The following is a 24,682-nucleotide window of genomic DNA, read 5'->3' as shown; positions in this document are numbered from 1 at the left end:
ATTTGAAGAGATTATAGTTGAAAACTTCCCTAATATGGGAAAGGAAATAGTTAATCAAGACCAGGAAGTGCAGAGAGTCCCATACAGGATAAATCCAAGGAGAAACACACAGAGACACATAGTAATCAAACTATCAAAAATTAAATATAAAGAAAAAATATTAAAAGCAGCTAGGGAAAAACAACAAATAACATACAAGGGAATCCCCATAAGGTTAACAGTTTATCTTTCAGCAGAAACTCTGCAAGCCAGAAGGGAGTGGCAGGACATATTTAAAGGGATGAAAGGGAAAAACTGACAACCAAAATTACTCTACCCAGCAAGGATCTCATTCAGATTCAACACAGAAATTAAAACCTTTACAGACAAGCAAAAGCTAAGAGAATTCAGCACCACAAAACCACCTTTACAACAAATGCTAAAGGAACTTTTCTAGACAGGAAGCACAAGAGAAGGAAAAGACCTACAACAACAAACTCAAAGCAATTAATTAAGAAAATGGTAATAGGAACATACATATTGATGACTACCTTAAATGAAAATGGATTAAACGCTCCCACTAAAAGACACAGACTGGCTAAATGGATACAAAAACAAGACCCGTATATATGCTGTCTACAAGAGACCCACTTCAGACCTAGGGACACATACAGACTGAAAGTGAGGGGATGGAAAAAGATATTCATTGCAAGTGGAAATCACAGGAAAGCTGGAGTAGCAATTCTCATATCAGACAAAATAGACTTTAAAATAAAGACTATTAGAAGAGACAAAGAAGGATACTATATAATGATCAAGGGATTGATCCAAGAAGAAGATATAACAACTGTAAATATTTATGGACCCAACATAGGAGCACCTCAATACATAAGGCAAAAGCTAATAGCCATAAGGGGGAATCGACAGTAACACAATCACAGGAGGGACGTTAACACCCCACTTTCACCAATGGACAGATCATCCAAAATGAAAATAAATAAGGAAACACAAGCTTTAAATGATACATTAAACAAGATGCACTTAATTGATATTTATAGGACATCCCATCCAAAAACAACAGAATACACTTTCTTCTCAAGTGCTAACGGAAAATTCTCCAGGATAGATCATATCTTAAGAAAATTGAAATTGTATCAAGTATCTTTTCCGACCACAACACTATGAGACTAGATATCAATTACAAGAAAAAATCTGTAAAAAATATAAACGCATGGAGGCTAAACAATACACTAGTTAATAACCAAGAGATCACTGAAAAAATCAAAGAGGAAATCAAAAAATACCTAGAAACAAATAACAAGGAAAACACGACAGCCTGGGCTTCCCTGGTGGCGCAGTGGTTGAGAGTCCGCCTGCCGATGCAGGGGACACGGGTTCGTGCCCCGGTCTGGGAGATCCCACATGCCGCGGAGCGGCTGGGCCCGTGAGCCATGGCTGCTGGGCCTGCGCGTCCAGAGCCTGTGCTCCGCAACGGGAGAGGCCACAGCAGTGAGAAGCCCACGTAATGCAAAAAAAAAAAAAAAAAAAAAAAAAAAAAAAAAAAACAAAACACGACAGCCTAAAACCTATGGGATGCAGCAAAAGCAATTCTAAGACGGAAGTTTAGAGCAACACAATCCTACCTCAGGAAACAAGAAACATCTCACATAAACAACCTAACCCTACACCTAAAGCAATGAGAGAAAGAAGAACAAAAACACCCCAAAGTTAGCAGAAGGAAAGAATTCATAAATATCAGATCAGAAATAAATGAAAAAGAAATGAAGGAAGCAATAGCAAAGATCAATAAAACTAAAAGATGGTTCTTTGAGAAGATAAACAAAATTGATAAACCATCAGCCAGACTCACCAAGGAAAAACGGGAGAAGACTCAAATCAATAGAATTAGAAATGAAAAAGGAGAAGTAACAACTGACACTGCAGAAATACAAGGGATCATGAGAGGTTACTACAAGTAACTATATGCCAATAAAATGGACAACCACGAAGAAATGGACAAATTATTAGAAAAGCACAACCTTCCAAGACTGAACCAGGAAGAAATAGAAAATATAAGCAGACCAAACAGAAGCACTGAAATTGAGACTGTGATTAAAAATCTTCCAACAAACAAAAGCCCAGGACCAGATGGCTTCAGAGGTGAATTCTATCAAACATTCAGAGAGGAGCTAATACCTATCCTTCTCAAACTCTCCCAAAATATAGCAGAGGGAGGAACACTCCCAAACTCATTCTACGAGGCCACCGTCACCCTGATTCCAAAACCAAAGATGTCACAAAGAAAGAAAACCACAGGCCAATATCACTGATGAACAGAGATGCAAAAATCCTCAACAAAATTCTAGCAAACAGAATCCAAGAGCACATTAAAAGGATCATACACCATGATCAAGTGGGGTTTACTCCAGGAATGCAAGGATTCTTCAGTATACGCAAATCAATCAATGTCCATACTACCCAAAGCACCACATGCAAAAGAATGAAACTGGACCCCAATCCTACACCATACCCCAAATTAACTCAAAATGGATTAAAGACCTGAATGTAAGACCTGACCATAAAAGTCCTATACATAGGGGCAAGCTCCTTGACATCAGTCTTGGCAATGATTTTTTGGATCTGACACCAAAATCAAAGGCAGCAAAATCAAAAATAAACAAGTTGGACTACATCAAACTAAAAATGGGCAAAGGACCTGAATAGCCATTTCTGAAAAAAAAAAAAAAAACATACAAATGGCCAACAGATATATGAAAAGGTGCTCAAGATCACTAATCATCAGGGGAATGTAAATCAAAACCACAATGAGATATCACCTCACACCTGTTGGAATGACTATTACCAAAAAGACAAGAAACAACAAATGTTAGCAAGGATGTGAAGAAAAGGGAACACTTATGTACTGTTGGTGGGGATATAAGTTGGTGCAGCCACTCTGGAAAACAGTCTGGAGGCTCCTCCAAAAACTTAAAAATAGAACTACCATACGATCTAGCAGTTCCACTTCTGGGTGCTTACCTGAAGGAAATAAAATCACTGACTCGAAAAGATATACTCACCCCCATGTTCACGCAGCATTAATTACAAGAGCCATGATACAGAAACATCCTAAGTGTCCAATGATGGATGAATGGATAAAGAAAATGTGATAGAAAGAAAAAATATATATGAATATAATTCAGCCATAAAAAGAAGGAAATCCTGTCATCTGTGACAACACGGATGAACCCTGAGGGTATTATGCTAAGTGACGTAAATAGACAAATACTGTACGGTCTCATTTGTATGTGGAATAATCTGACAAAACAAAACAAAACAAACTCAGAACAGATTGCTGGCTGCCAGAGGTGGGGGGAGGGCATAGAGTAGGTGAACAGGTAAAGGTGGTCAAAAGGTACAAACTTCCAGTAGTAAGAGAAATAAATCCTAGGGATGTAATGTACAGCATGGTGACTACAGTTAACAATACTGTACATTAGGGCTTCCCTGGTGGTGCAGTGGTTGAGAGTCCGCCTGCCAATGCAGGGGACGCGGGTTCGTGCCCCGGTCCGGGAGGATCCCGCATGCCGCAGAGCGGCTGGGCCCGTGAGCCATGGCCGCTGGGCCTGCGCGTCCGGAGCCTGTGCTCTGCAGCGGGAGGGGCCGCAGCGGTGAGAGGCCCGCATACCACAAAAAAAAAAAAAAAAAAAAAAAAATACTGTACATTAAACTTGGAAGTTGCGAAGAGAGTAGATCTTAAAAGTTCTCATCACAAGAAAAAAAAATTGTAACTCTGTGAGGTGATCAAAGGTAACTGTGACATAGCTGTTAATACTAAGTACACTTACTGTAGTAATGATTTTGTAATATATACATATGTCAAATCACCAGGTTTTCACTTAAAGTTAATATAACATTATATGTCAATTATATCTCAATAAAAACAGGGGGAAAAGTGGCAATGCCGTTAGCATTTGCATTAAAAAAAGGAAAAAGAAAGCAGCTGCAGTATCTCATAATGGTTTAAGAGAATTAACTTAGGATCGAGCCTTGCTTCTTCCACTTGCTAGGTGTATAACATTTGGACAAATGACATTGGCCCTCCAAACCTCAGTTTCCTTGATTGCAAAATGGGATAATAGTAATACCCACTTTGTCTTTTTAAACCACTTAGTGGTTAAAAAGATTAAATGAGGTGATGAACGTAAAGCACTTAGCACAGTGCCAGGGACTGTCTCGCCTGTCCTGAAAACCGTTCCCGGTGGGAAATTCCTGTCTTACTATGCCTATCTCTGAACCTTTTACAGCTTGTACTTTCTGTTTCATTCCAATGTCAGTAGATACGGTTTTGCTTTTTAATATCCTTTCCCCCCTTTTCTACAAATCAATCTTCTGTACTGGAAACAGAGGTCCCCTCCTACTAATGTCCTATCCTTGCTGGCCAGGCCATTCCCCAGGGGCACTTTGTGTTTTCTTTAACTAGACATTAACTTGGGGCAGGAGAAAAACAAGTCTATTTCTGCATCAATGGAGCAGTTCTTCAGCTGCCCTCAGTTTTTCAAATGCTGGAAATCCTTCGCTAATTAATCAGGGTTTCAAATGAGTGCCTGTCTTCTAGCTGATGGCCAAAGCTGTGGAAGGAGGAAAAAACCCAGAGTAGGTCCTACCTAGAGTCTGCCCCTAGTGGCTGTCTGAACTCATCCAGAATGACCACGTCTGAATATACATATTTAAAATATTTCTTCCATCTCCCCCTCCTCTGGGAAAGTTATCTTTATGCATTTGGCCCAAGGCCTGTTCAACTTTTTCTGGAGGCAGCCAGATTTGGAACACTCAAGAACACAGACGTCGGAACGGCAGAAAAAGGAGGAGCTCTCCCACCATCGCTGGAGTGAACTGTTGGCCGTCTGACAAGCAAACCTTTTGGGAAAGAGCCAGCCTTGTCACCATGCTGGAGGGCTTCACGGGGGAACGGATGTGATGACAGCAAAGGGGTTGAGCGAAACACTGGCAGGTGCCCACTTCCTGGCTCTACTTACTTCTTGCCATTCGTCTGCCCTCCAAGCGTAGAGTGGACACAACGGGGCTTGGCAGGCGCGCTCTGACTCCGGTCTAGTGTATGGGTTGCACTCGGTCTCTCCGGCTATTTTGTGTGTTCCCAGCTGACAGCCCACATTTCTCCGCCGCACGCCTTGGCCACAGGACACAGAGCACTAAAAGGACAAGAGTGCGTAAGTGGGAGCTTCGGGTCATTTGGGGGAGGGAGTGATCATCGGGGTGGAGAGGGTCACAGATCTGGGGACAGCATTCCTAATCCAATGACCCTCACAGCTATCACAAGGCTTTCTAATTTCCAGTGAAAGGGACCCAAGAGAATGTCTTAAATCTGCAAACTCACTGCCTAAAAGGCGGTTGAGTGAGGAAGAGACTCAAGTTAGGGGGAAATCTTTCAGGTTAACAAAACTCTTGGACAGTGGAATAGGCTAGGAGAGATCATTCTGAGACATTCAGTACAACCTAGAAGTAGTGCTGCCATGTGAAATGAAAATCCCAAATGATTTCTATCCTGGAAGGTTGAAGGGTCTTGAAAATTGGAGATATAGTTCTGTACAAGAGAATTTCTTGGCAGATGGAAAATATAACTCAAGGAGAGTAAATCACTGAAGCTTTTAGGGCCTTATATATAGAATTATTTTCTTCAGTCTCTTCTTCTTGCTCCTATTCCTGGAGATAGGGAAATTTTTTTCCCTTAAACTATGGAATTCATTGAAGTATTTGTATCTATTTACAACCTCGGATGAATATACAAAAAATAAAAGCTGACCAAAAAAAAAAAATTTCCTCGGGTGTTGTGTTTTCAGTCCGTGAAAAATACTGTTAATCAGGCTGAAACATTTTGTTGACCAAGCTGCACAACACCCTATTAATCTGTAATTAACTTTCCTCTAAATTAATTTTTTTAATGGATTCCTCATTGCTGGGTTTCATAATCTCACTTATGGTCAGGCCAAGAATTACTGTCTTTATTAAGCTTTTGACATTCAGAAACTAAAGGCAACATGTGACTGGAAAGAACAGCCTATTATTTCACTTAGCTATTAAAAATTGTTTCCAAGTTTTTGTGATAGCTCAGCTGCCATTCATTTGTCTAATTGAGAAAACAAGCTTAACATACACTAAAGCCATACTCCTAAGAGGACATCTTCGTAAAGAATAGAATCACGCTTTTAAATTAGACAAAAATTCTTGTCCAATTAACCTGCAGCAGGAGTCATGTTCTCTGAGGCTAATGGGAATTTACTAACAAGAAGCACACGCTAATGAATTCTGCTGCATAATAATATTATTTCCGTTTCAGATTCTAAGAAAATAGGTGGTAGTGTTTAGAAGGCATCTTGGGAAATAATATCATTTCAGATGAGTCTATGCCAGGCAGGAACTTAAATGTTCACATCAAAGCTAGCTGAAGAGAAGGAAATATTTTGGAGCAACATAGCTACTATTGTTTGGGTTTAATTGTATTAATTGGATTGAATGAGTTTGTGACCCACAAGGAACCAGACTTTTAACGTCATTATGTTCTTGGTGGAATGAGAGGGTGCCTGATTGCCTTGTGTACAGAGGATGGCCATTTAATACTTATGGGAGCTACATGTATATTATATTTCCCATTGATTACACAGGAAATGTCTGAACTGCAATATTGGAGAGTTAGCACATGAATGACAGAAATCATCAGCAACCACTGACAACAAACAACAACCAAAATACCCTTTGGCTATTTGAATTTGGGGTCTTTAAAAAATAAAACAGTACCCTTCCAGAACAATGCATCCAAATGGAAACACAAGGAAAAAATAAGAACAACTAAGTAAACAAATTTGAGTTTGGCATAGAGCTAATACATATGCAAAATCTCATGACGCTTTAATAAGTTATAAAGAAAAAGGAAAAAACGTTAAAGGCTTTCAGGGTATATACTATTCAGGCTCTAAGTAAATGAAACTTCTTTTTGATGCTATTGTTTGTTACTGAGTAAATTATTACTTACGGTTCAGCAAAGGTAAGGTATTAAGAGCTATAAGCAACCAATATTTTTAAAATTATCTCTACAATGTTCAATATTTTTTCAAAAGATAAAGGAAGTTTCAGTGATACAATGTTGCTGTGGCTTCCGATTTTCATAGTGTCAAAGCTAGCCTTGAATTAACACATTCAAAAGTTTCGACAGGACTTATATGCACAGTAAGGTGTAAGCCCTGCCTCTGTGAATACTGCATCCATGGTAATCTTTGTTCAAAATGAAGTATACTGCATCAGAGTTAGTTCTCCGTGTTTAACTTTTCTTCCTGTGCTGTCTCAGGGGAGGCAACATTTTGCCTACAGAGACAGCCAGCCTTGCTTGGTGAATTCTGAGAGATTTGTGCGGAAGCCCCATGAATAAAACAGCATCAAAAAGACCTCTGCATGACCCTGGAGGTGCTGATGGTGGTGGTGTGTGCACGTGTGCGTGCTTAATTCTTCTTGTTTTATTTAGTCCAACTTTTAGTTATTCTGCAGAAGAAAGAGGTTGAGCGGTGTCTATTAACATGCCCCCCTCTTCTGTCCCACCTATCATTTCTGCATGGCAGTCTATTTGTGCCGGTTTGAAAGTAGATGTTTTTAGTTCCAAACTACTGAGCTGGGAGCTGTGTTTCACCTCTCTGTACTCCCTACTGTGCAATGCTAGTATGCAGAACTCACCGATTTAAAGGGTAAACAATGCTTATTTCCATAGAGGAAAAGAATCTCTACGGAACTTCTGACGTTTAGGGAATTGCAGTATACACTTAAAAACCTGGAAAGAATTTTACATACTTTTTTCCAGTACAACTACTGCAACCATGGCAGAGGCATTATTTAAAAGGAGGGATTAGTTTGAAAAATAACTATATGAACCAACTTTAATAAATAGTAACTGGTAACAACAATAGCAAACTTAGTAAGCATTTACTAGCCGAGGCTCTATTCTAGGGTTTCTCAACCTAATAATTCATTTTTGTTGGGGGTGTCCTGTGCATTGTAGAAAGTTTAGGAGCATTCCTGGACTCTACCCTACTACATGTCAGTTGCATTTCCCCTCCTCTGCCGAAGTGAGATAACCAAAACTGTCTCTAGACACTGCCAAACGTCCCAAGAGATACAAAATCACTGCCAGTTGAGACCTTAGTTCTATGCTAAGCATCTTGCATAAAATATCTTTCATACTTCCTAGTAAACCTTTTAAGTAGATACTCCACAAATAAATAAAGCAAAGAACAGAGATAATCACTCTAACTCAAGCAAAAACAAAAACAGAAAATAGTCCAAGTAAATTCTATCCTAGGCAATCTACCGTGGATTAAAATTTGGCTTCCAGTTTTAAAATATGGTGCTAATATTATGCAGCCTTTTGTACATCAGCAAGAGTGTGGGTGAAAAGCCTGTATTCAAACAATTCAACATCAATGCTTGCAGTTCAAATACAAAGTAACAAGAAAGCACAAATCACTAAGGCAACTCTAGTTCTCATCACTGACCATGTGCATATGGTTTCCCTGACTTCTCAAAGGACACACGCTACACATTTGCCATGTTTCTCCATTAGACACTTGCAGAATACTCCAGAATCAGACACCACAACCAAGCCGCTCTCATTGTAATTACAAGAAAAATCCCAACCAAAAATGGCTGGTAGGTTCATAATGCAATCTACCAGTTTCCATTTTGGCATGAGCACCAAAGAGCTTTTAAAAATTAAGTATTTCTCTGAATTTAAGACACCACTGATTCCAAGACACAGTATTACATTTTGTATCACTCAGAAAGAAAACAAGAGCAATTAATTAAATCATGGCCTCCCATTGGTTGTTAGGCCCATCCGGACCACAGAAATGTTAAAATATGAAAAAAACAGGCATCTCAGGATTGAATGAATTCATGATTGATAAATGATGATAAAGTGTTACTTTCATTCTACTCTGATGATTTATTGTTTAGTCCTTATCTTCATTTGTTTAAAAAGCCTTTCTATAGGAACAGGACACATTAAAAATCTTTTATTCTGGAATGCTTTTTTTTTTTTTTTTTTTTTTTGTGGTACGCGGGCCTCTCACTGCTGTGGCCTCTCCTGGTGCGGAGCACAGGCTCCGGACACGCAGGCTCAGCGGCCATGGCTCACGGGCCCAGCCGCTCCGCGGCATGTGGGATCTTCCCGGACCGGGGCACAAACCCGTGTCCCCTGCATCGGCAGGCAGACTCTCAACCACTGCGCCACCAGGGAAGCCCCTGGAATGCTTCTGAATCATGACTACAGAGCCTTCATATTTATCAAGCTGAATCAAGAAATGGATGCTGATTGTGTCTGAAAATTTCATCCCTCAGCTCTTGATCAAAATCATCTAAACAAATTGAACATGAGCTTTTGAAAAAAATGCTTTCAAACTTTATTGAGGATGCTTTCCAATAAAAGCTATTCTTTTATTGGAAAAATGTCCTTGACACATTACAGATTTCCAAAAGATGTAAAAGTGAAACATTCCACTTTAAACCTCAAAACACCAATTCTGAGGGAGAGACGAAGAAGGTTAGCAAGGCTATACTAGTTTCCTATCCCAATATTCTATATGCCTTATTATCGTCACACATTTTGACATGATGAGAAATAGCAATAATTATTCTCCCTACCTTGAAGATGAGATGACTAGAATATAGCTACCAGCAGAAAACAGAAGGACCAGACATAAAACTTTCTAAATATTGTTGCAAATGAATAATCGTTATTCTTGCTTTATATTACTGCCTTAGGGATATTTCTGTTTACCATGGGATCATTAGTAAACCAATAACCTTTAATCATGCAGACTGTCTTTCTCCAACAAACTCTGGGTCTGATTATTTTCAGGTATGCTTCTAAATTGCACAAATTGGATTTTACCCATGTAGCATCTTGTCTTGCCTGTTTTTATAATTCATTTCTATAAATCAAATCAGAGCATTAGAAAGTTGGCCACAGATCATTACATAACTGTGTTTACTTGCATTTTCCACAAAGGTAACTAGACTTTTCTAAGCAATCCTTTTGAACAGGTGCGGTCTTTTCTGGGGAGGAATTCCGATAATCCTATTACCTTATGTTTGAAAAAACCCCAAGGGTTCAAACCTAATCATCCCAGCTTTGTGAACAATTTTAGACTTCCCATCAAGATCACAGGATACTAGAGTAAAACTCACTCTGTGTTTACCAATAAAGAGTGAAAGATTCTTTTAATCATCCTTTTATTAAATGAATTGGCCTTTATAATGAGTACCATTTACATGCTCTCAACTTAATATTCAGGACAAGATGCAAATAGTAGATATGTCCAAGGGACATAAAGAAAAGTAACAGAGCATGAAAGTGTGCAAGAGGACAAGCTAATTAGTGTGGTATCTTAAATAATGTTAGCTGTAGGCTTTTACATGCATTGAATAGCTCTAAAAATAAAAAGGGCTGGAAGTTACAGATGACACTAGTCACTTAAGACAAACCATTAAGGATGACCAGTATGAAGTACTGCCTAGAAATCTGGTCCCTTAAGGAAGCCAGAGGAGGAGCTAGCTCTGGCTGGGCACAGATGCTTTGATTGTTAAAACAAAAATAAAAACAAAACATGATCATTGTGATAAAAGCACTGAGAGGGATGAGGCTCCCCTGCTGGGGAACGATGTAGGCCATGTTTTACTTCTCTGTGAAGGGAATAAGACTGTGAGGTATGGGGGACAATGATGGCAGCTCAGGGCATTTAAGAAAAATTCACGTTTCTAGAGGAATTTTCTATTAGTCATGTTGAAATGGAGGATTCTCAATTCCTCCTCATGCTAACACACCTGTGCAAAGCTTCTCTGGGGTATCAGGAATCAAGAACCAGGCTCTGAAAGCATCAATTCTAGAGGCTGCTAACCTTGAACCTAGTTTTCTATTGATTCTCCGGAGTATCTTCATACATCTCCACTGCATAGGAGAGCTACAAATTCAGTAAAACCTTACTGAATCAAATTAATGGAGAGAAAGAACACATTAAATACAGACTATGTGAAAAGAAATTGGGCCTTATTACTTTTAAGTAAGCACCTCAACCAAGCTGAGGAAATGGACAAGTGTGGAGTGACAAGATCTACTTTAAGGGCCAGATATGAGTGACTTTTGTTCACCCCTCAATTGTTTATAGGTAAACAGAAGCTTCTAAAGTTCCCTCCTGAACTCAATAGGGAAACTCTCCCACCCAGTTCCTGACTAGGTTACCAAAGGTTTAGAATCAGTAGAGTCTAACTGTAGTCAGTTTCTTGGGTACTTATTCTCCTTCCCCATTGGATATACACACATCGCACTCATCCAAGTAAAAAAAATATTACTTTTGAGATCTTACTAGATTTAAGACCCCAGAGCTAAGTACACGGCATTCATTACTGCTTTAAATCCTCATAAGAGCTATATGAAGTCAGCTCGGCAAGGTCAAACAAATCACCCAAGGTTGCAGAGCTAGGAAATGACAGAGAACTTCCCCATCTGTCCCCCACCTCTATTGTATACAAGCTATCAGGCAGAGAAGTATTCTCTAATACTTTATATTGACAGCCTTTTCTTTAAGAACCTCAAAGGTAAATTCAGACTCAATTCCTGTCAGGTAACATAGTCAACCTTACTAGAATCTGAATTAGTGGTTTTTTAAGTGGTAAATAGTAATAAAAATGCCATCAGCGAAGGATTGAGGGGCTACTCCGTCCTAGACAGCTGACATCTACGTCTACCACCGCTTGGAATTAATCCTCACAACTGTCCTATTGTAGATGGTATCCGAAGTGCCAAGGGCTGAAGCCACTTGCCCAAGGTCCCACAGCTAGCGAGTATCCTGACATAAAGCTGTTTCCCTCCCTGTCCCCAAGCTCCCCTCTGAGAAATCAAAACCGCGCAGGGAAACAAGCCAACACACTGGTGTCAGCCATGTGGCCGAAGGTAAGGAAGCAGTCATGAGAGGAGAAGCATTGCTCACCTGACTCCATGCGCCAGCCTTCCACTTGGGGCATCTTCCTCCTCGGCACTTTCTGTGCCCATTTGGCTTAGCAAGGTGTTTACAGTAATCACTTTCTAAATGACTTCCATCTTTTGCCATGCAGTAAACATTTCGTTGTTTATGCCCTCGACCACAAGAGACAGAACACTGAAATATAAAGCAATGGCAAGGTTGTTGTTTTTTTTTTTTTTTAAATCACAAGGAATTTGATAAAAACCTGTGTCGTGAGATGTTACGATCACGCCTAACCAGAGTCACCATTCCCCCCTTTGGCAGTGCTATTCTGGATAACACCTCAAGGCTCAACACGGAAGGAAGGCAGCAATGGAGAAAACAATGTGGACAGCATGACAGCAGGAATCCTGTCTAGTATCTTGGGTCACTCAAGAACGAGGGTAAATCCTGGTAATTTAGGCCAAAAGTGAAGCCCACAAAGCTGAAATTACCATGCAATTCTGATTTACAGAAGTCCTACTATGAATTAGTTAGGATTCCTTTCGGACATCTCACTTCATGCAAATGCTGATCAAGACATTTCTTCAACAAACTACCTCATAATTCACTCTTTTGGATAAAGGTGTGTTTCCAAATTCAGCTGTGTCCCATTTCCTAGTGAAGTGATTTAAGGAAACTCTTCTACCATTTTTCAGAGGAGAAGCTCTCATTTTCCCAGTCCATTGGAAAGGAGGTGAAAAAGGCATGTTAGAAACTGAAAGGTAAGCTAGCAGGTGGGTCAGTGCCAAGTCTGGGAGGGAGGCATTACCTTTCAACTTTGATCTGCAGGTTCACTGAACTGTTTTAATGTGACCTTGTCTGACCACATCTAAGAAACTTGACTCTGATTTCAGAGTAGGTTTCTCAGAAAGGTTTAGGAATCAAAGGGCTCATGGCGTCAGGACAAAAATTTGATATGACAGCTTCTTGTGGAATAGGCAAGAGGCTTGCCCCCATGAGTATGCTGAGATATTCAACTTCCATTGCCTCATTAGCGATTACAGAAGTCATTACCACTTGGATCATAAGCTTACTGGCTCCCGTTTTCAAGACACATTATTTCCCAATATAATGTCCTTACATGTCAGAGGGAAATGAGCTTAAGAATGAAGAGCAAAATGTGAAAACACAACAAAAATAGATTTCAAGTGTCATTTCCTTCTACTCAATGTTTCTAATTTCCCCTGCAAACTCTGTGATTTTGTTAACTTAAATGGCCAAAGTAACCCTTTTATGCCTAATAGGTAAATAGCACCATGTAAAACATGTAGCCTAACATAATTCCAAACACTATTACCAAGCAAGCTCAAAGTGATCCCATTCATAAATGTGTTAGACACGTTTTTCTAGTAAACATAAACCATTATAAAAATTCCAATAGCAACTGCTAGAGAAATTTAAAATATGTATATTAATATGTTTGGCTATAACTTTTTACTTTAGGAGATGGAAACGTTGTTTGAGCTCTCATCTTGTGAGTATTATGATTTGGAGTAGTCATTCTGGCACTCTTAATAGAGTATACAGCGTGGAAGGAAAGAGCCGAATTTAGATATCTACACCAAAACAAAAATATCCATCCTTCAACGTACAGTGTTTTGATGTATATAAAGACTTTGGGCTATAATTCTAGAAGGCTTTTAGAATGAACCTCCAAGAAGTATACCTATAAACCAATTGTCTAATGACTTACACACAGATAATCCCTGTTATCAGTGACTATTTTAATATTTAAAAATGTTACTTCCACCAAAATATACAGGCACAGTTAGAATCTGAGGTGAGATCATTTGTTTATTCAGCAAACATTTATTGAGCACCTACTAAGTTTCAAAGGTTATGCAAAGTGCTGGGAATACAGTGATAAGTAAAACTGATATAATTCCAGCCCTCGTGGAGTTTACAGACCAGTGAGGGAGGCCAGCATTAATCAAGTGACAAAAATAAATACATACATGCTAACTGAGATGAGTACTCTGAAGAAAACAAGCTGGAGTGGTTGCAAGAGGGCTCCCTGAGGCATTCCCTGGGGCCAGACCATGCAGAGCTCATATGTCATAATAATATATTTCATTCTCCACAAGAGGGAAAATCACTGAGGAGTTTTAAGTCGGGGTAAGACACAGTCTGATTTTTCTTTCAAAAATTCTACTTTGACTACCGGCTAGGCAATGAGTGGAAATACAGCATAAGTGGAAACAAGAAAACTGCTCAGGAAGCTAATGCATTTGTCCAAGCAAGAGGTGATGGTGGCATAGATTAGGGTGCAGAGTGGAGGGGTGAAGGAAGTTGGTGAATTGAAGACGCATTTTTTGAAGTAGAAATGATAATTCCTGATGGATCAGCTGTGGGGTGGAGGGGAGAGGGCAGAGTCAGGAAGGTCTCCTGGGTTTCTGGTATGGGCAACTGGATAGACAGTGATGACAAGAATAGAGATGGGAAAAACTGCATTGGGAGTCAAGAATATATTACTTTGTAGGAAGTGAGCTGAACTTAAAGGATATGGATTCATGGGTGGTAATGTGCTTGATTATGGTGAAGAAACAGACATAGTTGTCTTATTAATCAGATGAACATGGGTCAACTTAAAGCAAGTCTACCTTGAAGGATCATCATTTCAATATACAAACAGTCCAGACAAGCTGTCCCTTATTATGGAGGGGAGAAAGAGAATTGGTGGAAATGCTGATTTAGTAATCTACCCATTGATCTGTAAATTCCATGAGGGCAGGGATTATGGAAGTTTTGTTCATCACTATACTCTAGCACTTTGCATAATTCTTGGAACTTAGTAGGTGCTCAGTAAATGTTGAATACACAAATGAAACAAATCCCATTTAGTGGTCACTGGAAGAGATAACCGAAAAGTAGGGAGCAATCTACAGAGGCAGAATTAGAAAAGGCACAGCTTTCTCCCATTTATTGGGTGCCAGTCACTGCTCTAAGACTTTATATACATTATCTCATTTAATCATTCCAATAACCATAGAGGTAGGTACTATTACTGGAGACAAATGGTGCTTTCAAAATGGCATAACCAAAATGCTTAATATGTATATATCTCTTCCCACATGACTCCAATCCAAGTGGCTAGATGTCTGTTGGGAACATAACAGCACAATGAAAAAAATTAAGTTATCAACAACATCACTGATAATAATCCATCTGAGGGGCACCACTGGTGCAACCAACATCTATTGCCCATGAAATGAAGATAGATGAAGTTGATACGAAATATGAAGCCTTAAAAATCTTTTAAATATCTGGATTAGTTGCATCCCACCCATTCCTATGTGTGGTTTTCTTATTTGGGAACTTCAGTGGAACTGACTTGGAAAACAGGATGCAATACTACACATATTATTTGCCTCAAATTAAGATCTAAAAGCGATAAGGGAATTCACAAAGTATCTAATCTGATAGCAAACACTTTTCATTTCATGCTTTCTAACTTACCAATGAAGAAAAGCAGCTGCTTGTGCAAATTTTCCTATCTAACAGGTTTATTAGTGGGTCTATTATGATCTCATAAAGAAGTTATCATCTTGATAATCAAACACAGGTTTCAGCTCTTCTATTCTGAGGGAAATTTCCATCTGATTTTTTCCAGTCCTTTCCCAGGCAGTGATTTTTGCATCAATGTGCATCACAGATTATAATAGTTAAATTTAGAGTATCACCTAGTACATATTATTTATTGGCTACATATCTGAGGGTTCTTGCTCTGGGGAATATTTAATTCCTTATATTTACAGCCAAAAGAATCTCCTAGTTTGCCAGTAGGACTCTGACTTTTTCCTCCAGGGAAACAATCTAACTTGTTTAAGAGAATGATTTCCCCCCAACTTTGAGCAACACTCTCAAACAAAGTAATCTCTGCTTGTTACATAGAAACACCAAGGTCAGTATCTCAAATGCCTGGGCTTTTGTTTCTGCGAGGTCAAAGGGAATGTTTAATGCGGAGCTTTGTTCAGATGCTGTCTTTACTTTTTAGACGAAGGTCTAAGAGTTTAAAATCTGGTGGAAACAGAACTGGCTCCCGCTCTAGTGGTAGCTCTGGATGTGGTGTGGATTTGTATCTCACTGTTCCTGGTGTGCTGTCCCTGGCATTAGGGTTGTCCTGCATCGGTTCTTTAACTTATACTGAGGGGCTGGGTCTCTCAGTCACCAAGAAGCCAGAAAACAACCCCAGTGTGTCTGCCTGGATGAGAAGGGGTGAAGACCTAGAAAGAATGAGATCCCCAGCATTGCCGAGGCTGCTGAGAACCTGGACATCCAAATGGAGTTGGGAGGACCACACGGAATTGGTAAGGATGCCATGAGGAACCAAGAAGGAATAGGAAGGGGAGGGCTTAGGTCAGGGATGCACACAGAAGCTGGCTAGAAGGAAGCTTCTCGATGGGGCTAGATGATGCTAGGGCTCAGAGGAAGCACCAGAGTGGATGGGGTGTGGACCAGGACTGCCTGAGTTGCAGCAGATGCTTATACATCAGGGTTAATAGATGGTCTAGGAGGACAGTCCCAGCAGAGTGGGCACAGTTGAGTGTGTCTGCGTGATTCCTATTTCCAAGTGATCTGTATACATAAGATTCTGTTTATATGAAATGTCTTATGGAGGATGCTGATCAACTAGTCCATATTTCCAACCAGAGGACTGGCTGACACCAGGTTAGAAGTAAGACAGAATTGAGAAGCCAAGAGAAAGGTCATATACTAGAATCCATTACCAAGCTAAGCCAAGACTCTGATAATCTAAGGATTTTTTGACAATCAGGTTTAACCATCACTCTGAGGCTGGTGGGCAGAGTTCAGTTGTGAGACAGGAGACTGTACTAATTATTATTCAAGGCCTTTCCCTTGTGATTCTATAAAATATGAAAAAAACATCTAAATCACTTCATCTAAAAAATGAAGTGTGTCTTTTCATAACAGCAAGCTCTTCTTTTTTTTTTTTTTCCAACAAGCTCTTGATTCTACTCTCATTTTGACTTTGTTTAAGAAGCATAAAGGCAGACCTCATCTGGCAAGTATGATATCAGAAAGGAGGCAATGCTCACGCCCATGGTTCAGAACTGCCTTTGCCAGTTATAATGACAAGTGAAGTGAGTACTGCATGAACATCACACAATCAGAAAAGGCAAAGGGATTCCAGCCTGTACCCACTGTTCCACCGGGGCGGGGGGGAACAAAGAATGTTGAGTGCAAAGATATAGACTTAGGGATCAAAGTTTCAAATCTGCTCAGCGCCAAGACCTGGAAAACCATGTGGGCTCCTCACATAGAAAAAAGATAGTAGCTGCAATCCACATACGTTTATTACTGCTTTCCACACTGTAGGCACTGAGCAAATATTTATGGGAATGAATGAATACATGAAAGCTAAAGCCATCATAGAAGTGTACTATAAACCAAATGTCACGTTTTCCTAAAGGTTTCAAGAAAGAACCACCTGGAATCTGATCCCCAGTGCTAATGCTGAACTGATTTGGCAGTTATTTAAATTCAAAGAGGCCACCCCAAAAGCACTCTTTCAGTTGGAGCAGAACTATTAGAAATCACACCATGAGCACTTACTATGAGTGGGACCATACGCTGAAGGCTACTGGCTTCTTCTATTTAATCCCTACAGCAACCTTGTGGCTCAGGTACTATTAGGATTCCTCTTTACAAATAAGGAGACTGAGGATTAGAGAGGTGACCTCACTTGCCCAGGGTCACAGAGCCAGGAAGCAAGCAGAGTTAGCCTTCACATATAGCATGTGTTTTTCCAGAACCGCCATTTTCTTCCCTAAGTTATACTGAAGAGAGGGCTTGGTTAAGAAAACAGGCTGCTCACCCCTGCTTACCCATGGTGATAACAGAAAACTAGGACTTTAAAGAAATGTCCCTTAAGACTATTTTAGAGACCTCTGTGACTCCTTAGTCTCCCAGGAAGAGGATGGTTATGCAATCTATTTCTGACTTTAATACTTTCTTCACAACCTCTTTAGCACCCTGGGAAGAAAGACGCTATGAAAAGTAAATATACCATCAGGTACAATAACATAAATATAAATAAAGAGCCACATTTCTCTTTGCCCAAAGCCACACTCTGGTTTTCTCTTGGCCATTTGTCAAGGTCGATTCACCCTTTGCATTCAACCACATGGTGAACGATCATCTCTATTCACTGGTGAACAGCCCTTTGCGTGGTCATGAATGGAAGGTTACAGGTTGTAAATTTTGGCCTGCTGATTCACCAAGGACTAAGCTCTCAAATCTCTGAGCTATAGGTCATCTCAGCATATTTTATATTTTTTTTATTCAGTCCATGTATTTATTTTACAAATTCAATGCTACGGAAAAGGAGATACGTCATGCTCACTGCCACACAGTAAAGAAGGAATAGACGTAGGCTTATGACTAGGAGCTCCTGTACCTAGCAAGGAACACTGTTTGGTGCCCATTGCACTGGGGATTTGTGACCAGATTCTGGCATTCTGCGTGTTGCTTGGGAACCACAGCTAACCAGGCATCCTGATTCCTTCCACTTCAACTCACTCATGATCACATAGAGCTAGCAGGATGGGCTGGGGCCAGCCAAGGTAGGTGTAGATTCTGTGCCTCTGGCTTTGAGGAATTACCAACACCAATGTGAACAAGCATGGGTTTAACCACCTCTTCTTCTAAGGTACCAGTTAAAAACAAATTCCATGGGGTGGCTGTGCATGGGATTCCACAGCTCACCACATGGGTGCTTGTCTTCACCTTGCTCTAAAATGTAGCCCTTCAAGGCACAGGTTTTGGAGTCAGACAAACCTACGTTGGAGTGCTATCTGCCATTTTACCACAGTGCCATTTGGAGCAAGTTACTCTCAGCTCAGATTTGTTCTCTGTAAAATGGGGATAATAGCACTATGTATACGCAACAGGGCTGCCTTACAATTAGATGAGACAATGCATACAAAGCTCTTGGTGATTTGGCCCGACAGTGTAAAAATCAATACACATTCACTGTTCCTGCTACTACTACTTCTACTCAGTGGACTCTTTAAAAATATCTCCTAACATGCAGTTTAAAAGGTGAGTATTTTTAAAAATATATGTTTACTCATGGAGTCTAAAATTAACATTCTAATACAGGCACTGCTGGGTGAACGAGGAACTTAGTCTGGCAAAATCTCCCTCTTGTGAATGGGTGAAGAGCTTTTCTTTCTAAAGGTCACAGAGAAATCCCCTGAGCAGACATAAATGTTGATGATTCCTTTTCTTCTGCAGTGCCCTTTTCACTCTCATAGACTATTACTTATTAATATGGTCTCTTCTAACCAGAGAAGACAGACAAGAAAAAGAAAGGCACCATATCTGAAAGCCACCTCTCTTTTTTACTCCGTCATTTCCTGCTCACGCTTATTATCTCAAAAACTCCTTGTGTTTGTTTTTTTTGTTATGTTATTTCTTTCAATGTCCTGAAGCACAGAATCCACAGCAGTGATGACCATTACCAAACATATATTCACTCACTTTCCTGCTCGGTTCAGCTCAGCTGTGGGAGTGCTAAGAGTCCTTTGTCAGAAAGCATATCTGCGCATTGGAGATGTGAACATGTTTAGGGAAATTTTTATAGGGCTTCTCACAATACAAGAATGGCTCTGAACAGGGGCATCAGGGATCCAAAATGACAGAGGAGGAAGGAGAGAAAGCTTGGCCAGGAAACAAGGGCTGTGACTTCAGGGCGTTAAGCCAGTGTTGACAGGCCTGCCTGATGGCCGTTCATGTCCAGGACCACCATGGCACTTATTACCATGAAAAGGAGCTGAGGAAGCATGAGATTGGCAGGGAACACCAAGGAAGAAAGCGGATGTAGGAATCACAGTCATCGCAGCTGGATGGGGCATCAGGCCATCCTTCTAGCCCCATTACCCCCCAATACCCCCAGCCTTTGCAGTGCTACAGAGGTCTAAGACTGTGGGAGAAAGGGAACTAAGATTCACACGTCAACTCCTGGAGCAGCACACTTGAAGGCTCCTGTCAATACTATATCCAAGTAGGCGGCCTTGCATACGCCTCGCAAGGGAGATGGCAGGGCCAGGAACAGAAAGGGAGGCAGTGAGAGATGCTCATGACCGCCACCTCTCAGCACTCCCCAAGAATTGTGAGGTACCAGGCTCTCCAGCCATACAGCCTGTGGCCTCATAATATAACAACTTCTTATTAGAGGTGGGAAAAACATTTTAACATGAAATACAGTAGCCTATGAAATTAGCTATGGAACTTGCAAAACCCAAATTGGGGTTCTTCTTATTCTGCAGGAGTGTAAATATTAGTTTTTCTCCCCATCAAGATAGAAACAAAAACCAAGAAAATTCACAAAAGCCATACGTGGTGATTTCTAGGGCAGACACATCCAATGGTGCCCTCAGGGATTTGAGGTATATTATGTCATCAGGCTCTGTTACCACTAACATGCCCTCTGATTCCCCATTCCCAAGCACAGTGCCTATTTTTTAAGGCTTCTTTTCCCTTTCAAGGTTAGACGTGATGATTCTTTGTAACCCAACTTCAGCAAAATCACGATATTGGCATTTTTCAGGAAAGAGGGGAAGATGGTACCTGGACCCACACTCTGTGCTAGCCACAGAAGTATTTATGAAGGCAGGCTGGAAGATGGGAAGGGTAATGGGTGAGGTTTTTGTTCCAGCATCCTTTATTCTCAGCTGTTTCAAAGGTGGGTGCAGAAGAGTCTGAGTGAGTGAGTGATGGAAAAGTTATGGCTGGTGGGAACAGGGACCCCACATTTCTTGGCGCTCTGAAGGTGGACTGTGACTAAGGGCCCAGGCTGGAGGATTCAAGGCTACCTGGAGATGTCATTCTGCTAGAAGATGATAGTACTTGGGTAGACCCACTCATGACTTGGGCTACTGTCCCAGACAGCCAGGGACAGACCTGGGAAGCTAAAGTCACCTTTGGGAATGCTTCTGTAAAAAAGCAATGCAGGCAGGCTGTCTTTGGACTTTCATGCACCCAACCAATGTCCAGCCCTTGAGCTTCTTACTCCTCCCAAAGAGCTTTCAGTCATTTAAAAGATACTAGGGCAGGGTTCATTTAATTGCCTCTTCCAGTCTTGCTTTTTCTCTGCCTGTCTGGCCATTCCTGCATCGTGTGAAAGGAACATCTTTATCTGCCAGTATGTCAAATGTCTTACACTGAAAAATTTACAACTTTTGGGGGAAAGTAGTTCATGCAATGAATTTGCTTTTGGGTGGATAGTAATGCCACCCCAGAATGGAAATATGCATACCTATCTGAGTCTGTAAGCAGAGAAATATACCTCAGTGAGAGGGAAAAAGGTCATCTTAACCGTTATTGAATGAGATGTTCCTCCTCCAACTTTGCAATGCTCTACTGGTACTTCAGATAAGATCAAGTTACTGTCAATATGTGCTAGTCAAGTCCTTTGTGGCATTTCTTGTCTCCTCTTCCTGCTTACCTTTTGCTAAAGAAAAGGCTCAAAAATACCGCTATGAAAGGATGAGATGAGAAGAAATAAAACCCAGCTAAAATGTAAGTGGCTCACAGCACAGAAGACTGGGCATACAAGTGGCTAAAATCATGGTTGATGGTTTTCTGTGAAATTTAAATGATTCCTGCACTATTCTTGAGATTTATTCTAATGAAAATCCAAGGGTTGAGGCAGAAGCACGTGGTAGTTTTGAATTCAGTTTTGGAATCAGTCAGACCTGGTGTGACCACTGCTATCTATTCCTTTGTGATCTTATGCAAAATGCTTAACCAGGTATGAGATGACGGTGAGTAAGCATCTTAAACCTAATATGTCTAAAACGGACGTCCTGATCTTCCTATTATCTTAATTTCAATCAATGGAAACTATCCATCCACTTGTCCACTGCACAAAATTTGGAGTCATTCCAACTCCTTTCTTTCTCTTGTATCCCATATCTAAACCTGGAGCGAATCCTTTGGCATTATCTTAAAAATATGCCAGAATCCTACCACTCCTTGGAACTTCCCTGGTGATCCAGTGGTTAGACTCCGCACTCCCAATGTAGGGGGCCTGGGTTCGATCCCTGGTCAGGAAACTAGATCTCACATGCATGCCATAACTAAGAGTTCGCATGCCGCAACTAAGGAGCTCACGTGCCGCGATGAAGCCGCTACTAATACTTGGCGCAGCCTAAATAAATAAATATTTTTAAAAACCAAAAGAATCCAAAAAAAAAAAAAAAGAGAATCCTACCCATTCTTACCACTTCCACTGAGCACTCTCATCTGAGTTACTCCAACGGCTTCTAATATTCTCCCTGTTTCTTTATTCCTCCTATAGCTTCCCCTAAATTCAGAAGCCAGACTCTTTCTTTTAAAACAAATCCACGTTCCTACTCAACTCTCCCTCCCCCACAATGGCTTCCTACCTCAGTAAGTATAAGCAAAAATCCCCCCAATGGTCCTTTTCTCTCTCTCTCCCACGATCAACTTCCATGTTCCCTTCCATCAATTTCATCTCTAATTTCATACCCTACCATCCACACCCCCTCTATTCCAGCCACCTTGGCCTCACGACTGCCAAGATATGCCTGGCATACTCCCGTCTCCAGGTCTTCACCTGAAATACTCTTCTCCTGGGTATCCACTTAGCTTACTTTTGTATTTTCCTGGATCTCTGCTCAAATGTCACCTTTTATTGGAGACTTGCCTGACCTTAAAGTTACAGTTCCCACCTTCTTTTCCATGCTATTTTCTCTCTTCTTTATTTTTATCCATGGCACCACTCACTTTCTTTCACAATACATATTTCAACTTTTGTTTTATTTGTGATTTATAGGTTATCTCCCCCTCCCCACTAGAATGTAAGCTTGATGAGTTCAAGGATTTTTGTCTGTTTTGTTCACTGCTATCTCCCCAGTGCTCAGAGCAGTGCCTAGTTTATAGAAAACACTTGGATACTTAGGGATCACACAAACGCATGCATGAATGAATAGTATCTAATAAAGCCTAGAGCCACTTATCTCACAAGAATTTTTAAGGATGAAGCAAACATTCTACACAATGCTCAGTTCATTGGTAGGGTCCAAATAAATAACTCGTGCTCTCTCCTATCGCCTGTGTCTATTCAATTTAAAACTGGCTAAGCACTCTTGTGTTTAATATTTAATTCATAGTTACAGAACTGAATACTGCACAGGAGACATCTAAGAGGAAGGTTATCTGAGAATATGATGTAAGATAATGGACAGCAAGGGTTAGAAGCTGGGAACTCAGAAGACCACACTGTCCTGCACAGGCAAGATTAACACTGAAAGCTTGGCTAACAGCCACTGAGACCACCATATACTCTTAGGGTCACAAAACGTTGTTTCTCCTTCCCAAAGATGTCACCTTAGATTGACACCTTTGCCAGATGGAAAAAATGTAGATATACAGACTGAAAATAGACTACAAAGAAATATAATGGACCAGTATGGGTTCTATCTAGGCCAGATATTGTCTATCTCCATTCCGGCTGGAAACATCTAAAAGCAAAGCAAAGCAAAACAAAACAAACTAAAGACTTATACCATCTGTTCCAAAATAATATGTCTAAGTTTGAGCCTGATTTTTTTTTAAGTTCCCTTTCATTTAGAAAAATGCTCTCAGAGTACAGGGTATTCAGGATTACAAAACTAACATCAAGCCTGAGACTTTGTAACTGTAGATTGAATTCGATCTCCTGTACACTCTCTACAAGCTGGCCACCACAAGCCTCCCTACTAAGTGAAGTGGTTATTACCCAAATAATAGGATTAGGCCACATTCAGATGTATCTAGTTTTCTTAGTTCAGCAGATCTTTCCTTACAGATGTACTAATTCACATTGTTCTAGCGTGCTATAAATGTGCAGGGGAAAACCAACTCTTTTCAGAGCTCTGGTCTGAGAGTGTTGGGTGACCAAGCCCAATTTCTGAGTTCCTTTGAAAACCATTCAAAATCAAGTGAAGTGTTAAAAGGGCCTATTCAAAAATTCAGACCCCAAAGACTCAGTTTCAATGGCTTTTAAAAAGCAGAGGAGAGCTAAACTGGTTTCCACTAGGGCAAGAGCCTATTTTTGGATGTGTCACAAATCAAAATCAGTATTTCTAGAAGTTTTGAAAGCCCTTCCAGAGAGGGAGTGGGAAAGCATGAAGCTTGAGAGTCAGTCGGGTCTGGATCCAAAAATTACTGATTGTAGGATGCTGGGACACTTGCTTAGCCTGCGTGGAGCTCACTTTTCCTACCTGCATAATGGACACAATAGGGACCATTCTGTAAGGATTATATGAGGATTTGCAATAATGCTTACAAGGCACTAGGCCCAAAGCTTGGCTCACAGAAGATGATGTGTAAATGTGGGCCTTCTGTTATTCTTTCTCCACTTCTGGTCAAATCTATCTGGCCTACTGAAGACAGGCACTTTTATGTGCCACATCAAGACATGTAAGACCATTGGTCATCAGTTGGTGACTGGGATGTGGAGAAACCCATTCATTCAGAGAAGTAAGATTTCATTAGTGGCTGTATCATCTCATAGCCCAGAATAACTGGTAAGGTTATAATTAGGTAAAAGGCAAAACTCCATTTCTAATTTGAAAGAGCTTTTGACATAGTTAGTCCATTGGTAATTT

General features: G+C 40.5%; 1 protein-coding gene across 2 annotated transcripts in view; it reads right to left on the bottom strand.

The window, feature by feature from the left end:
- The window catches only part of ADAMTS9 (ADAM metallopeptidase with thrombospondin type 1 motif 9), a gene marked incomplete at both ends in the record, with an annotated part of 174,625 nt that overhangs the window by 37,402 nt on the left and 112,541 nt on the right, over window positions 1-24,682 (bottom strand). For both annotated transcript variants that reach the window (XM_079713901.1, XM_079713902.1), the window contains 2 exons: window positions 5,019-5,192; window positions 12,030-12,197. In XM_079713901.1, the coding sequence (XP_079570027.1) occupies window positions 5,019-5,192; window positions 12,030-12,197 (342 nt within the window). The remainder of the gene's footprint in view (window positions 1-5,018; window positions 5,193-12,029; window positions 12,198-24,682) is intronic.

Source organism: Hyperoodon ampullatus (assembly GCF_949752795.1).
Source record: "Hyperoodon ampullatus genome assembly, chromosome: 10".
In the NCBI taxonomy this organism is placed as follows: domain Eukaryota; kingdom Metazoa; phylum Chordata; class Mammalia; order Artiodactyla; family Ziphiidae; genus Hyperoodon; species Hyperoodon ampullatus.
This window is presented reverse-complemented; position numbering and strand designations above follow the sequence as displayed.